General features: G+C 37.3%; 1 protein-coding gene across 3 annotated transcripts in view; it reads right to left on the reverse strand.

The window, feature by feature from the left end:
- LOC126475196 (phospholipid-transporting ATPase VD) overlaps positions 1-16,362 on the reverse strand; it is a 351,647-nt gene that overhangs the window by 8,422 nt on the left and 326,863 nt on the right. For 2 of the 3 annotated variants that reach the window (XM_050102845.1, XM_050102848.1), the window contains 8 exons: positions 15,626-15,739; positions 15,368-15,522; positions 13,260-13,462; positions 13,046-13,169; positions 10,582-10,739; positions 3,344-3,448; positions 2,545-2,732; positions 2,111-2,251 (listed from right to left, as the gene is read on the reverse strand). In XM_050102845.1, the coding sequence (XP_049958802.1) occupies positions 2,111-2,251; positions 2,545-2,732; positions 3,344-3,448; positions 10,582-10,739; positions 13,046-13,169; positions 13,260-13,462; positions 15,368-15,522; positions 15,626-15,739 (1,188 nt within the window). The remainder of the gene's footprint in view (positions 1-2,110; positions 2,252-2,544; positions 2,733-3,343; positions 3,449-10,581; positions 10,740-13,045; positions 13,170-13,259; positions 13,463-15,367; positions 15,523-15,625; positions 15,740-16,362) is intronic. The other variant, XM_050102846.1, reaches the window with a different exon arrangement.

Raw genomic sequence — 16,362 nt, forward strand, 5'->3', positions numbered from 1 at the left:
TGGGGAGTGACACACACTGAAGGTGACATGGTCACATGAATTGGTGTGAGCTGACAGGACAGAAGAAGGGAGGGTGTGTGGACAATGGGTTGCTGGAGATTGAGGCCACAATGATTACAAGAGCGAAGGATGTGCTGCAAGGATAACTACCATTTGCATACTTCAGATAAGCTGGTGGTGGAAGGAAGGAGCCATATGGCTCGGGTTGTGAAGCAATCATTTTGAGCATGTTACGCTCAGCTGCATGTTGGGCCACAGGGTGGTCCACTTTGCTCTTGGCCACAGTTTGGTGGTGGCCATTCATCCTGGTGGACAGCTGGTTGGTAGCCATAGTGACGTAAGAAAGTGTGCAGTGTTTGCAGCAGAATTTGTATGTGGCATGGCTGCTTTCACAGGTGGCTTGGCCCTTGATGGGGTAGTATAGTCCTGTGACAGAACTGGAGTAGGAAGTACTACCAAGTTTTCTTTTGGTGCAAGTTTGCTTTAGTTTTAGACCCAGAACTTCTGCATTTAGTTAGCATTACATTCTGCCTCAACTTTTCTACAAATTTTAATATAAACACGTTTCTTCATTATCCATTCATTGAAATTACCATTACTATCACAAAATAATCCATACATTTTTTAGTCAATTCTTAAGAAAAATAAAATAATTAATGCAGATTTTAGTAACTGTAAATAATAATGGTTGTAATTTATGTTCCATTCATGGAAGAGTATGTGATACATTAGAAGTTGCCTTATACGATAATGAGAAACAAGGACAGAAATGTTAAGCACAACTAGACATTTGTCGACAAATGTCAGAGCGCTTTCCACAGACAGCTGACTGACACTACAGTACCTTGAACGTCTACCTTCTTCATCACTTCTACAATTATAAAATTACAATATTTACAGGCAGAGCAGTTGCAGTTGCAAATCAGAAAAAGGATTATTTTTAAAAAGCTTACAAAACTTTAGTAACAAATGTAATTTTTTTGGTCATGTAAAATAGGGAAATCATGCTTATCTGGTAACGGAATCATAACTGTGACTATAAGAACATACCAATAAATTAACATTCAGCTACAAGAAGCTCTAGTTGAGGTCTTTGCTTTTCTTCTTCTTCTTCTTCTTCTTCTTCTTCTTCTCAACAATAATGACAGTAGCACCACTTATGCATTACAATGACAAAGCTGATGGTATTACATAAAAAACACCAATATGGCATTTGTCAAAGCAGCAACACTTGAACTGACATGATTCTTCATATAAAACAGAAACTACAATACCATCTCTATCTACTCATAATTGTTATTTCAAAACCTCTACTCAATGTTTTGCCAATGTACAAGTTAAAATTCATGATAAATAATTAAATCTTTGCTTTGAGATGTACAAGCGATGTTTACTGTTGTGTGTAACACTAAGGAAAATGATTTGATTTGACTCGCTTTTATTAGTTTGATGAATCAAGGGTCCACAGCTTTTATAAAAATTTTAATGTGATAAATACTGTTGATAGCTATCAATGTATTTATTAGCTGCAATGGCAATTTTTATGATTTGTCATTTTCAACCATACATATTAAATCTATGTTTATCTGCCTTCCAATGCTTGCATTTGAGATCAGAATGTCAAATGACACAATATAAATAACATGCTTACAATGTGTATTTTTTTTTAACAGTTTGTCTCTTACAACATTAAATAGGATCTTACTGATTTTGTTTCCTTGCAATATGTTCTTGTGCACCAAAGCATTTAAAAATGACCAGCTGTTGACACTGCAGTCGTAAGTACTAAACATTTAGAGTCCTAAGCAATAAGTATTAGATTCACAAAATTCTCTTTCGTTAACTACAAATGAATTCTAAAGTCAGCAAAATTAGACAATAGCAACTCATTTATAAGCCAGCAAAACCAATGAAACCCATAAATAATTCAAAATTTTGTCAACACAGCAAAAGATAAAATAAAAGAAAGCAAGTGACGATCACTATCACACAGTAAGTGCATACCACTACAACTGTAATTTTGAAAGAACAATTATCACATACTCATTACCACACTGCAAATTACTGCTCAACCTGTAAATTATGACAGCAGTCAGCTGTCTGAGGTTACCTGAAGATGGATGATGTGGAAGTAGACCGTGACCATGACACAAGGAATCCCTCACCTCGCCGTGCAGCGACTTTGTGATCCAAGACAGCACGTACGACATCTTTCGGAAACAGTGTTGTCTCCACAACCCGCCAAACAAACCTGAAAGAGTAAAACGAGATTGAGGCAACTTTTTTTAAAATAATATTCTGAAATATCACTGTTGCAAATGTCATTGTCAGTGGCTGCCCCAAGAAAAATATCTAAACTAAAAACTGATCACATGAAATAATAAAAACTGAGGATATAATACTTAAACAGAAACACATAATGAACTCTTCAACACACTTAAATAAGATAAAGCAAAGCTACTGTATAGATAATGAAATATTCCACAAAATGCAATTAAAGCATTTTATCAATTTCTCCCTTGTTTCTTCATTGTCATTGTTTACCTGGGTAGAAGCGCCATAACAGTTGAAAGGAAGACTGATGCCCAGTATATGCTTGAACCAATTGTCTGTTGGATGACCCAATAATTACTTGGTAGTCCAAAGCATTGCAGACAGACTGTGTTATATACAAGTGAAAAAACATAGAAGGCAGTGATTGACAACAGGATAGATGCAAGATGGATCACAGTCTGGAAATAAACAAAAGCCAGTATCAGAAAGATATTATCCAGTAAGTAATTAGTGCACATCGCTCTGGTTTTAAGTAACTGATAATCAAAAACAAATTTGTATTTTTGTTTTTCCATATATGTCCAAAAGAACAGACACCAGGATAATGGGCAAGGGACACTACATCTGTAATATGTGGATAATTTGAGAATTTCGGTCTGACGGGAGATGTGCTACGGTAGTCTGTACAGTTGCAATGACCACTGTGTCTGGATGGGTCAGTGGTAAGAGCATCTGTCTTAGTAAGCAGAAGACCCAGGCTCAAATCCTGGTCTAGTATAAATTTTCAAATTTCCTCACTGATTTCAATCAACGCCCATTTGCAGCCTAGGTCTGTAATTCCTGTGTGTAAAATTTGTATTACTTAGCATAATACACAACTAAATTGTGTTGGAATAATTAAGGAGAAAGAAGGGGGAGGATTCTCTCTCTCTCTCATGCTCTTGAGAACATGGGGATCACTGAAGAGCCACACTTTACCGTTACCATTAACCACTATGATTGATTCGATGTATCACACACAAAATACAATCTGATGAAATGTTATGAGAAGAATTTTACATCTACTTACCCAAGATCTGGTTTCAATAGCTACATGGCACAGCATCACAAACATACAAGAGGTAGTCACAGTAGTGCCGAACTCCCAGATACCAACTTCTGTGTTATGGTAAGCCTGAAAATTTATCATAAAGGGTATTAATGAATGATGCAAAGGTGAAAGGAGAAGATAAGGTATATCCAAGGAACGCCTCATGAAAGAGAAACAGTAAACATAAACCTAATCTGTGAAAAGTAATGCGAATTCTAAAACAAACTTTTGAAATTTATAGTTATGCTAGTTATCAAGAATTTAAATGTAATATAGTACAGGCTACAATAAGAGAAACAGAACTGTAAGTGAAAGAGGCAAAGATAAAACCTGGAAATGACTAACACTGGAACAGAATACGTTATGAATCGAAATGAAACTCGCTATTGGAACACAAATGTGTTCTGGGCCATAACTGAGATTCAGATCTTCACATTTTGTAGAAAGTTACCTGATTCACCTGAACATCAATTACTAACTTAAAGCTTAATCTATCAATGCCTTCCTTCCACTTAGGGATTTGTTCCTGAATGAAATTTTCATAGTGAACTGTTTTGTGTACCAATAACAGTTTCCAGGTAAATTAAAACTATGAGTCAAAACAGCAAAGGAAACTGGTCTTCTGAAGCCTTGAACCAATCCACAAGGCACATCTCAAGTCCCACTGTTGGTCAACTGTTCTCCATGATAAAAATTTGAGTTCAAGACCTGCTAATAGCTCATGTTACCCTCCAGTAATATTTCTCTTCCTGGATCCAGCCTCGTTACATACACAAACAGTAGACTGTGCCACAACCTGCTGACTCACACTGAAGATGCTCAACTGAGTAAATACTGACAAACACTCTCTTAACTTTATTAGTGTGCTCTACTGTGCAAATGTAGTAATTTCAGACATCATCTAGAAATCAGCATTCTGATTCTCAACACATTCTGGCACCATTTGTCTCCTACAGTGTTCACTTCGTTGGTTTCTTAGTAGCCTCTCTCTGCCTTGCAGCATTCAAAGATTACTTAAAATTTCAACACTTTGTTCACAGGAAGACCACTAAAGCTTTATTTAACCTTATTATTTCCTTAATTTTCTGTCTCAAACACATTCGCATGTGAGTTAATGGTGATGAGAAACAACCTTATTTGCCAATGCAGTGTTGGAATTTTACAAATACATGCCCTGGTAGGCTTTACAGGAGGCCTGTGTCTACGTGAAGAAGAAGAAGAAGAAGAAGAAGAAGAAGAAGAAACAACAAGTGACTAAGACTTCAGACAGTATTAAATTCATCACAAAATGCTTGATGTGTGAAACAATGCTGACATAATCTAAGGTAATTGTTTCAAAATGAACAAACACATCTGAAACTAGTCAATATTCATCACAACTAATGCAAACATTATTGTGACTGAGACAAGTAATTAAGGAGATAGAACAATTTCTTTTAATATTTGAGTACTTCAAGACACCATTTTAACTATTCATTCTCTCTCCTGAAGGAAACAGAGAATGTCTGTCCCATTGGGCTTCAGTCTAGGTTTGTTGTTTTGACATGAGTGATATAGATTTGGGGAAGAAGGCACTTACTTTCATTTAATCTCTGTATTAAGCAATTTATGGGGGACATTGCAACATTCAACTTGTAGCCAAGGGAAACATTCTAAAGCCTTGGCTGGAACAGCTGTGTTAAATTATGGAAGACAAGTTCAACAAACTCTGGTGCCAATCTCTTCTTTGTGTGCATCCATCTAGCATCACTTTGTCTACTACAGTGTACATTAGTTGGCACAGCTCACAGCTTGTAAAGCAGTGTCAATTATTTCTTGCCTGTTCCATTCCAGCTCTGGATCAGAATGTGGTGCCAGTTGTAACCAGTAACTGGTGTGTGATAGTTGTCATCTCACTTGGGCAGCTGGTTGCAGCTATGTTGTTCTACTTCTCCTTCATCCTAACCAACTGGCTGCTTGCACCTTGGTGCACACCACTCTCATACTCACAGATGGAGTGCACCCCCAGCAACCCCACCCACTGGCAGTTGCTTGAACTGCGAGCCAAGTTCACAGTCACACAGAGCTTACTCAGTGCTGGTTTCTCCTTGTGTGCAGGATGGTTTGCCAACAAACACCTTCCATGACCTCTTTTCCAGCTGGAAGCAATGTATCTCCACAAAGATTCTGCATCCCCTCCAGCTGGCCACACGTTCACTGCCCACTGCATTGCGGAGATTCTCTTTTGCCACTATTTCATTCAAAACTAGTGTAATTGCCAGCTCATTCCACAGAAGTGGTCTCTTACTGCAGTACTTGGCCACAGTTAGCAGCTGAAGCACTGCACGGGGATGTCTTATTTGCATGGCACTGGTTCCACTGTCATCATAACATTGGGGGCTCCTTTAAACTGAAGCTGTCAGTATTCCTCTTATGCCAGCAAGATCCCAAGAACTGCTGCACTGGTATTTGGTGCAATCAGAAGTAGCTCTCAATCCTAAATCTGCAGCAATTTCAGGCAAAATATCCAGTGCCACCAGCCAGGGTGAGCCTCTGATGATGGGTTTAATCATTTCCCATCGCTTCAGTTCACCCCAGGATGTGTTAAGAGTAACATATGCAACTAGACTCTTCCTTGTCACCAGCAGATAACCTTTGTAACATTAATAAATTGTAAACACCTTGCCATAGGCATTGGAATACACCATACACTCACTCCTTGAGGTCTGGGCAATTCCCTTCCTCTGCTCTTACTAGAACAAATGTCCATTGCCTTCTACACACGTATCTTGATGACTGGCAGTGGTGGTGCATTCTGCATCAAGAAATTAGTGGCTGATGACTCTTCATCACAGTCCTCGGACATACTGTTTGACACCACAAGATGGTGGAGTGGGATTTGGCTGTTCACTTTTTGTTGCGGCTTCCCCTCCTTTTCTTTAGATTCTTTCAGTGGCACCTCTGAAAGCTTATCTGCTTCCAGTAAGTAAGAGAGAACTTGTTACAGTCTTGACATAGACATACTTTTATACTCTCCTAACTTTTGCCCTCCACAAAGCTCTCTCACTGAGCAAACCAGAAGTACAAATAGTTAATAATCAAATTAAGACATTCTGGCAGTCTTATCAGATTGGGTGTGAAGAGCCATTTCAGGGATAAAGGGAAAGGTGTTGGAGATGATGGTATTTCAGTGGATGTACAGCAAAGTAATACAAATGCAACATGTAAAAATGTTTACAAAATTTCTGTAAAATAAGACAATTCCGCAAGACTGAAAGAGAGATTTAAGTACCCTACATCTTAAGAAAGAGGCACACATGATATAAAAAATCTGTGGATACATCAGGCTTCTTTCCACTATTTACAAGATAATTACTGAAACTCTCAGCAAATGAAAAAAAATTTTATCCTGCCAGGGTTCATCCTGGCATCAGAAGATGATAAAACATACTGGACAATGTGCAAGTAGTGAAAAAAAATTTTGAAAGGAGCAATGGGTATTAATTGTCACATGGTCTGGAAAAAAAGTAATAGAACAAGTTTAAGTAGGCCTGGAAATAAATTACGATATAACTTAACATACAAAGAACACATCGAAAATAAAACTGTACAAATGGAAAACAATGACACAGAACCATTTGTTGAAATTTTATATTTTGGACAGCTGAAGACAGTGTCTGGTCAGCAAAAGAAATAAACACAACAGTACACATGTCATGAGGCGCTTCTAGCAAACTAAATAGGGTTTTTTAAACTGAGATCCCAAGGGGGCTGGAAAAGATAGGTTATGAATAGAGCTTATCACCATCATGCAGTAAGACAGAATTTTATGGTGAAAAGCCTTCAAAAACCTTAATGTTGCTCACTGTGCAATTTAGAGAGGCATGTTGGGAGTTCCTGAGAGAGACAATACAAAAACAAGTTGATCACGAAACAGACTGGACTGCTATGAAACTGAAACTTATGTAATGTGAGAGATGGAGCCAGGTGAATGGATGGTCAATGGACCAAGGAAGTTTCCAAGGGACAAGAAAAGACCAATGCAAAGAGCTGGGTAGGTGACATCAGAAAATATGCACTAGCAACATGAATGCATGTCACTTAAGGGTGTGATGCATGAAACGTGTAGAAGAGTCCTTTATCTGGAGGTAAGTGACAAGTGGCTGCTAGTGGTAATGGTGATGATAGAACGTATTATTTATAGAACTTCAGAATATATACACTCTACAGAAATATCATATTGGCAAAAACCAGATCTCCCCCCTCCCCCAAAAAAAAAAAAAAAAAAAAATAAATAAATAAATAAATAAACAAATAAAACAAAAAATTAAAAAAATGTGTAGCCCCAAGCCAGGTGTGGTATAATTTCACGTGTTAGTGTGATTGAGATTTAACTTACATATTCAGTAGTTACCAAATGGCAATTAAGCTTTTGCTTCTGGATTGCACACGTTTTTGAAGTAATGAGGCCAGAGGTTTGGCGATTCTTTGGATTTCTCAAGCACTAACATTCCCATTTAGGATAATCAAGTAAAGCTTTTATACTTGAGCAATAGGTTTGTCTCTTACAAGAAACCATCAGGTATCGTATTTGCTTACAGCAATAACTTAAAATTTGAAAATGCCACATACATTAAGTGTGTTCAAACGATTAGTCTTGTGGATTGAGGCCACAATATTTCTAGTCTGACTGTAATGTTAATATCAGTCATCAAAAGGAAAGATTACTGACTGTGTGACCGGATGATATATATGTCAGACAGAGCTAAAAGGGTATTGGTTTATCGAAAATTTTCATTGAAGTATCATATATAAAATTCAAATGGATTATCTAGTAAATGTAAACAAGCAACACATGTAGAGTACAATTAGTGTTTTTATTTATTACTTTTTCAGATTATACAAATTTTATAAAAATGCCTGTTAGAGAGAAAACAACTGTAGAAATTTTAAAAAATGTTTTGTTTTACTAATGATTACAAATGTTGTTTGTTCAAAAATTTGTGCAATAAGGAGCCACCAAAGTCTTTGATCATTTGCACAACAACATAAAACGTCTGGCATGCAGCAACGCAAATTTTAAACTTGAACTGAAATTTTTTCCTTCTAAACAGCAGCTTCTATTCTGTGGGCACTTAAAACAAAAACAATGGAAAGCCCAGCCACGAACTGTTTATACTTAACACTAGTCACATGTACAACCAAGAAGACAATATATTTACTATTGTTGTTCAAGTTAAATGTATTTCAGTAGTGGCACATGTAGCACAAGCATCTATTTTTGTTGGTTAGTATAACTGGAATCAAACATTTCCATCTTCAATTCTGGTGACCAGGGCCAGATCTGGGGAGGGGGGTGGGGGGGGGGGGGGGGCAAATCAGGGTATATGGCCCAGGTGGCAATTTCAGGTAGTGCCAAATTCATATTCTTGAAGAAAAAACCTGTTCCACAAAGCACCCAGCACATCTTGGTCTATAGATTATTCATATAATTTTGAAATGCATACCAGTTTGCTTTTGAACATTCTAAGTTGATTTTTAAATTCAAGCATAGTGTACATGACGTCTCTGCCAGAGGAATCCCTATAAAAAAATTTACCACAGACAAAATGGAATGGGGCTGTACGAGCTGCGCTGAACAAACTCTTAATGGGGAATGCCAATCACTGTTTGTTCATGTGGTTGATTAGGTGTGCAAACGATCAGCGCTGTTATTAGTATTAGCGAAACCCACAGATTGAGATTATCAGAGTGGAAATAAATGACTAACAGGAATAACAGGTAAGAAAGATTATATATTATCTTGTTGATGTATCCTAGAAAATGAATTTTAACAGAAAATTTTTACCAGATTGCTAAACCACTAAGGGCCAGTACTAAAGTCCTAACTAGGAGGAGCTTAAGTCCTATTCTCAGAATAGAGCAGAAAACACACTGTACGAACATGTAATAATGCCCAACCAGAGAATAAACACAGGATAACTGAACCGCTGATTCTGGCAGCGTTAGTGAAGTTAACCAGAGAATAAGTTTTTACAATGACATGAAATACTTGCAAAGTTAGTGATGACAAGGTTGTTTGTTAGAACAAGGAAAGAGAAGAAATGGGGACATCACTCAAATTATATGGAAGAATATGACGATTCCAAATTTATATAAAAATTCCGTACTATTACTTTTGATTTCATGCTTGAGAAACTGGAGTGTATGAAGGAAATGTGAAACTATTTCCTAACATAAAACTTTTTGCTTGTAGTAGGCCTAATAGGCATTTGATATTTGTACTATGTGAATTATATTCTGTCATGTTATTTACGTAAATGAGGTAGATAAAAATGACCATTTGTGCCAAACAGTCTCGCTTATTTGGCATGTGTTACAATTGCTGCAATATTAGAAAAGCCTATTTTGTTTTAACTAGCAGACAGTGACAAAATAGACATAATCAAATCAAGAAACCATGTCAGTCGTAGGTACTATTTATATTAACAGCTTTTTCAGTATTAGACAACTATATTTTGATTTTTCATGTAGCAAAACGTTTGATGAACTTTGATGAGGTAATAGATTTTTTCGCAGAAAGGAAAGTACACCATGTATAGCTGTAGCAAGATTAGAGAGAAAAAAATGCTGGAACCTATGGATTGAAGAAATGTGTACTGACTTATATGTCTCTTGTCTTTACTGGTTTTATATTTCCTATCTTTAAGTTTATGTCACACAAAAGAAAAAGTTATTAGCTAATTGGCAACGAAGAGTGCAAATTTTCTGATGAGCCACTATCACGTTTTTGCCCCGGTTCGGAAATACCGTAGATCCAGGGCTGCTAGTGACTAATGTATATGCCACTGTTCTTCATAAATAATCGGCAAGTAAGTACACACACAGACTATTTATACATAATGAAGTTTACAAACTAGCCCATACCACAGTATTCTGACCAACTGTACAAATAATACATGAAACTGAGAAATTAATTAATTCAATAATAAGAATTTCTTAGAATTGATATATTTTGAACCAAGTCTTTTCTTTGAAAATATTGGCATATTCATGTAGAACATCTTGTTTCACAATTATATGTATCTTCAGTCTTTTCTTCATCATAAAACTGATTGATAGTATCCTTCTTAGAATGTGAATTTCTCTCAAAGATGGAGGAAGGTATTGTGACTTTTGGTTTGCCTAGTTTGCAATCAAATGGAAGCTAAGCACTATTTATTCTGAAGATAACTTACTGCTTCACATATGAAGAAAATGACTATGCTCTGATACAGAGAATCTGCCATTGTAACCCAGAAAGAATGAGGCTGGTAGACCAATCCAAGGCGTCCTTGGTTATAGAGCGATGGCTGAGCCAGCAGGATCTGCTCTGGGACATCTTGATCATATACACCTGAAAAAAGAAAATGTCTTGTTGAATAATATCTGTTACATTTATCATAAATGTATTCTGTCCCAATATTCCCCCTGATTCTAGTTGTTTAAGGTAAACAGTAGGTGTAAAATATTACTGCTGTAATAACTGGGGATTCTAAGTGATGCCCCAGATCTTAAAACAAGTACCCAACAAGATGCCCGTATCACATAACACGAATCTGTAGAGAACTGTCAGCTGAACATGGAGCTGAACATGGCTGGTTCTGAAACCAATACCCAATAGACTGTTTACTCATATTGGACAATTGTTCACCGAGCAAAATGGGTACTGGCAATCACTACAAAATATTCACTTTTTTGCGTTTATGGCACTACAGGAATTAACAGACTATGAATGCAGAATGGTAGCTGGGACTAGACACATGGGATATTCCATTTCAGAAATCACTGGGGAATTTAATATCCACAATCCTCGGCATCAGGAGTGTGCCAAGAATACCAAATTTCGAGCATTATCTCCCACCACAGACAACACAAGGACCGACAGCTTTCATGTAAAGACTGAGAGCAGCAGTGTTTGTGTAGACTTGTCACTGCTATCCGACAAGCAACACAATGTGGATTAACCACAGAAACCAATGTAGGATGTATGATAAATGTGTCTATTAGGATATTGTGATGAAATTGGGCATTAATAGGCTACAGCAGCAGACAACCAACACTAGTGTCTTTCCTAAGAGCATGACATCACCGTACCGTGCCTCTCCTGGGCTCGTGACCATACTGGTTGTAACCTACCCAAGTAGAAAACCATGGTTTGGTCAGGTGAGTCACAATTTCAGTTGGTAAGAGCTGATGGTAGGGTCTGACTACAGCTCAGACCCCATAAAGCCATGGAATCATGTTGTCAACTAGTCACTGCACAAGCTGGCAGTGGCTCCATAATGGAGTGAGCTGTGTTTGAGTGAAATGGACTGGGTCGTCTGGTCCAACTGAACAGATCACAAGCTGGAAACGGTAATGTTAGCTACTTGGAGACCATTTAAAGCCATTAAAAGATGGAATTCTTATGGATGACAAAGCGCAATGTCACTGGGCCATAGCTGTTCACAACTGGTTTGAAGAACATTCTCAACATTTCAAGCAAATAATATGGCCAATCAGATCGCCCAATATGAATCCCATCAAACATTTATGGGACATAATCGAGAGGTCAGTTCGTGCATAAAATCCTGAAATGACAACACTTTCATGATTATGGACTGCCATAGAGGCAGCACGGCTCAATACTTATGCAGGGTATTTCCAATAACTCGCTGAGTGTATGCCCCATGAGTTGCTGTACTATACTGGGCAAAATGAGGAAGACATGATATGATAAGGTATCCCACAACTTTTGTCACCTCAGAATACAGTATAAAAATTTACAAACCATTTAAACAGAGAAACTTCCACAGTAGGGATATAGCACTGATAAAAAAGGAAATTACACTTCATCATAGTATTATTCCTCACTAGAAGCTTTTATGTAGTAACTGCTATTTTTGGATAACAATGTGGAAAAAATGCATTTAGAACTGTAGACTACAGATTAAGTTTATGGTAAACATGTCTCAACCAAATTATTTATGTTTAAAAATATTGTAAATAACTACACATTACACAGTTTGCTTGATGGATTTCCTGTTCATTACATAAATTATTTAAATCTACACACAATGAAAACCTGTTGGATTTTGATTGTTACAGAAGGAAAAGGCTCATCGTTTAGTAAGTTTTAAGGATGAAAAATTTCCATTAGATGGCAACTAGCAATTTAAAACTGATCCTTACTGTATAACCACTGCTGAGAAATTTCTAAAAATAAAATATCTTTACTTTTGCAACTGTATTTGCAGATTTTTCATAGTTAAGATCATCATACATAGCATACAACTTATAAACGAGTAAAAAATAGATTGCCATTCATCGCACAGTCTAAATTGGAAAAGAATGATACAGAGCACTTTTTTTTATTTTCCAAAGTAATTAACTCTTTTTTGAAGATCAAGACAGTAAAAAGAAGTAACAAGTATCCAAAATCCTCCTCCGAAAAATCAATGATTTGTTTTCTTACCCATTTTACTGCCATCACAAAAGAGTTTGAGGCTTAAAAAGCCAAGAAAAGCCTTTCTTGCAGTTATTGCCAATTCACATTAATCCTCCCCTCCCCAGAATGTGAATATTGCACATACCAGGTAATTTAAATTATTCTAAACTGTAAGTGCTGGAAATGTATTAATTTGCTTTAGTTTATTAATAATAGTTTAAATCAAAACGTACCAATAGCTATAGGAGGAAGTGATGTGAAGAGAAGGTTATAGAGCATCAGGTACATTTGGTCAATCATCACTGCTCCAGAGAAACCACAATAAAGCTGGTACCAAAAAATGAGAAATACAAAAGTCTGAAACAAAAGCATAAATAATTTGGAAAGTTATTCATGTCCTCAAATGAGTCTTAAAGAACAGATCACTGAGTTATCATTCAAACTCACAGCATTTTTATAAAAGAAATATAGCACCATCCGAGCTAAGCGGTCATAGCACCAGTGTCCATGCACCAGAAGCAGCCTACCAAGGAACTTGAATCTTGATAAGGCAAAGTCAGATGCCATCACAGCCTGCCGACCTTCCTGGCCAGATATACCAATTCCAACATCAGCTGTCTGGATCATTGATACATCATTAGCACCATCACCTAAAACAGACGATGGATTCACTTCATAATGACTTCTAAATGAAAGTACCACAGAAAAGACAATAACAAAACATCTACGATCCATTAACAGCGCAAAGTGATCGAGAAGATTCCATACAGAATCACCACTGACAGAGAAACTTTCAAACATCAGTTAACAAAGAGTACAGTCAAAAACCATCTATTTTTCTGAACGTAAGAACTCAGAACTGTTATCAGTGATTGTTAGTTACAAATACTACTACAGAATGTACAGCAGGTAGATTTTTATCCTTTTATCTTATGCTAAACAATAGTCAAACAAACAGCTCTAAAAATGAGGAAAAGTTCTATGAAGCCGTGCGTCAATTCAGTTCAAACAACTGCAGTAATATTGCATACACTCCTGGAAAAAATTACATTTTACACGACCTAGGATACATTCCCAAAGATATTGCTTCAAAACAAATCACTCAAAAAGGACTCAAAGTATTTGTGACTATTCTTGGTTAAAATGATACACTTGAGGTATGAATTGAATTAAAATGACCTACTGTATTTTCCCATTTAGTAAGTGTAGTACACAATTATTTTTCTACAATTTAACATCTTTGAGAACAGTTTACTAAAATGATAAAACACTGAAGATATCTCACATGTTTCAGTTTCAGGACTGTCAATGAGGAATATGCAAATGAAATTATCATATGTTTGCTTTCTTTATAGGAAATGCTTCTTTGCTACCAATCCTTTCAACCGAAGCCCCAAACCATGCCTCTCCCAATTCTTATCAACATACAATGGCAACTGCCCCCCCCCCCCCCCACCATCTAACTAGCCATTGGTCACATTCCACGAATTCCTTATCTCCAACTTGGCCCCACCATCCTCCCCACAGGTCCCTTTCCACTAACACCACCCCCTCACCAGAGAAAGGACAGCCGTTCACAGCCCATAAAGAGACCCTGACTTAATCATCCTCCCTGCAGACAAAGGCTCTGATACTGTTGTAATGAATCACAGTGACTACCTGACAGACATCTTTTGCCAACTGTCTGACTACTCCAACTACAGCTCTGCCATAGTGATCCACTCTAGGGAGTTCAACATAACCTCCAATCCCCACTCACATTCTTAAGCCCACCAAGAATCCCCCCCCCCAAGCATCTAACTTCCCAAAATCCATAGTCAACAGTCTTTGAAGACCCAATGTAGTTGATTTGCTGAAAAAAGAGAAAGAGAGTGTTTTAAGTAATTCTGCTTCCTCCTGCTCTTTCCCAATTGTTTTTTATGATTTTTTTAACAATTCTGCTTCCTCTTGCTCTTTCCCCGGTGCTTTTTATGCTAAGGGAACTGTAGGTTTCTGTCACTGTGTCAATCAATCTGATAAGTTAGTGCCATTTAGTAATTAAGCATGAACACATTCTTTGTAGGTTTGTGTCATTGTGTCAGCCAATCTGATAAGTTGGTGCCATTTAGTAACTAAGCATGAACGTATTGATTCCATAGCCAGTCCAGACTGAGTATGACTCATTATTAGTGTTTACACAAGTGGAGATAATGGCCAATAATCTTTTCAAATTGGTTCAAATGGCTCTGAGCACTAAGGGAGTCATCAGTTCCCTAGAACTTAGAACTACTTAAACCTAACTAACCTAAGGACATCACACACATCCATGCCTGAGGCAGGATTCGAACCTGCGACCGTAGCGGTCGCACAGTTCCAGACTGAAGCACCTAGAACCGCTTGGCCACACCGGCTGGCTAATAATCTTTTCAGAAATGCATTTAATAAGAGAGTGGATGTCTCACTTGCAATCCATTTAAATAAAACAAGGAAAAACGTTAACACAGAATATACTGTTTTCAACCAAAGCAAACAACATCCTTTTTTTTCAGCTGTTTATCACAAAAACAACAACATACCAATGGCAAGAGTCCGCATTTTTAGTTGCTCTTTGACAATTCGCACAATGTAGGCCTTCTGCAGAGGAGTAGTTCTGCAGCACAGAACTGACGTACAATACTGCGTCAATTTGAGGAAAGGTTTCTGCAGGTTAGAACGCCTGTCCAGAATGTACCTGTAATGAAGAGAGAAACACAGTTCTAAATTATCATGCATTTTTCATCATTTTTCGTCAGAAGACTGCTTCATTGAGATTATTGATTAAGACCTGAACTTACGTTAATGTCTTCCCATCAACCACCATAGCGTGCCTGAGGCCAGCTGAGGAACCTATGTTACCATTACCAGCAGAAGGTCTTGTGAAGACACCAACCTGGTTCAGCCCCCTGGAACTAAAATATGTTATATCAAGACCATTGTTTGTAGAATTCACTAAAAAACAATAAGAAACTTGTATGACGTCACTGGAAAAACCATAAGTAATTGGTACTGCTACCTCTGACATGACACTAGGGTAATCCAAAGTTCAGGATAGAATTGACATCCAAATATAATTAAACTAATCTACTGTAGTTGAAAACGACGCCTGTTGCAATGGAATCCTCTGTGAGTTCTAAGTTTACCAAGCAGCTTTATCTAAGGCACAGTGCATCTGTTAGGACATAAAACATTATACTGCTGGACAAACACAAAAGCAAAAGTTAACTTAACTCACGTTATTACTATCCATTCTCAATCTGCTTAGAAGCTACCTATGCATTACATCAGCTGCAATCTCCCACTAGCAGTATTTTCATACGACATTCAAGCAAACAAAAAAGTTATGTTTCCAACCACTGCAGTTCCTCAAAAAGCATGATCTGAGAAGGAAAGCCAATGTAATATGGATACGTTATTTGCTTCACTAGTTTCACTACATACTTCCTTCCACAATTAATACCAATTCGTTTTAAGCTTTTGTCTTTTACCACAGTCCTCTTACAATCTCTTCACTACTCTGTGTTTCTACCTCATG

This window comes from Schistocerca serialis, chromosome 4, assembly GCF_023864345.2.
Source record: "Schistocerca serialis cubense isolate TAMUIC-IGC-003099 chromosome 4, iqSchSeri2.2, whole genome shotgun sequence".
Classification (NCBI taxonomy): Eukaryota; Metazoa; Arthropoda; class Insecta; order Orthoptera; family Acrididae; genus Schistocerca; species Schistocerca serialis.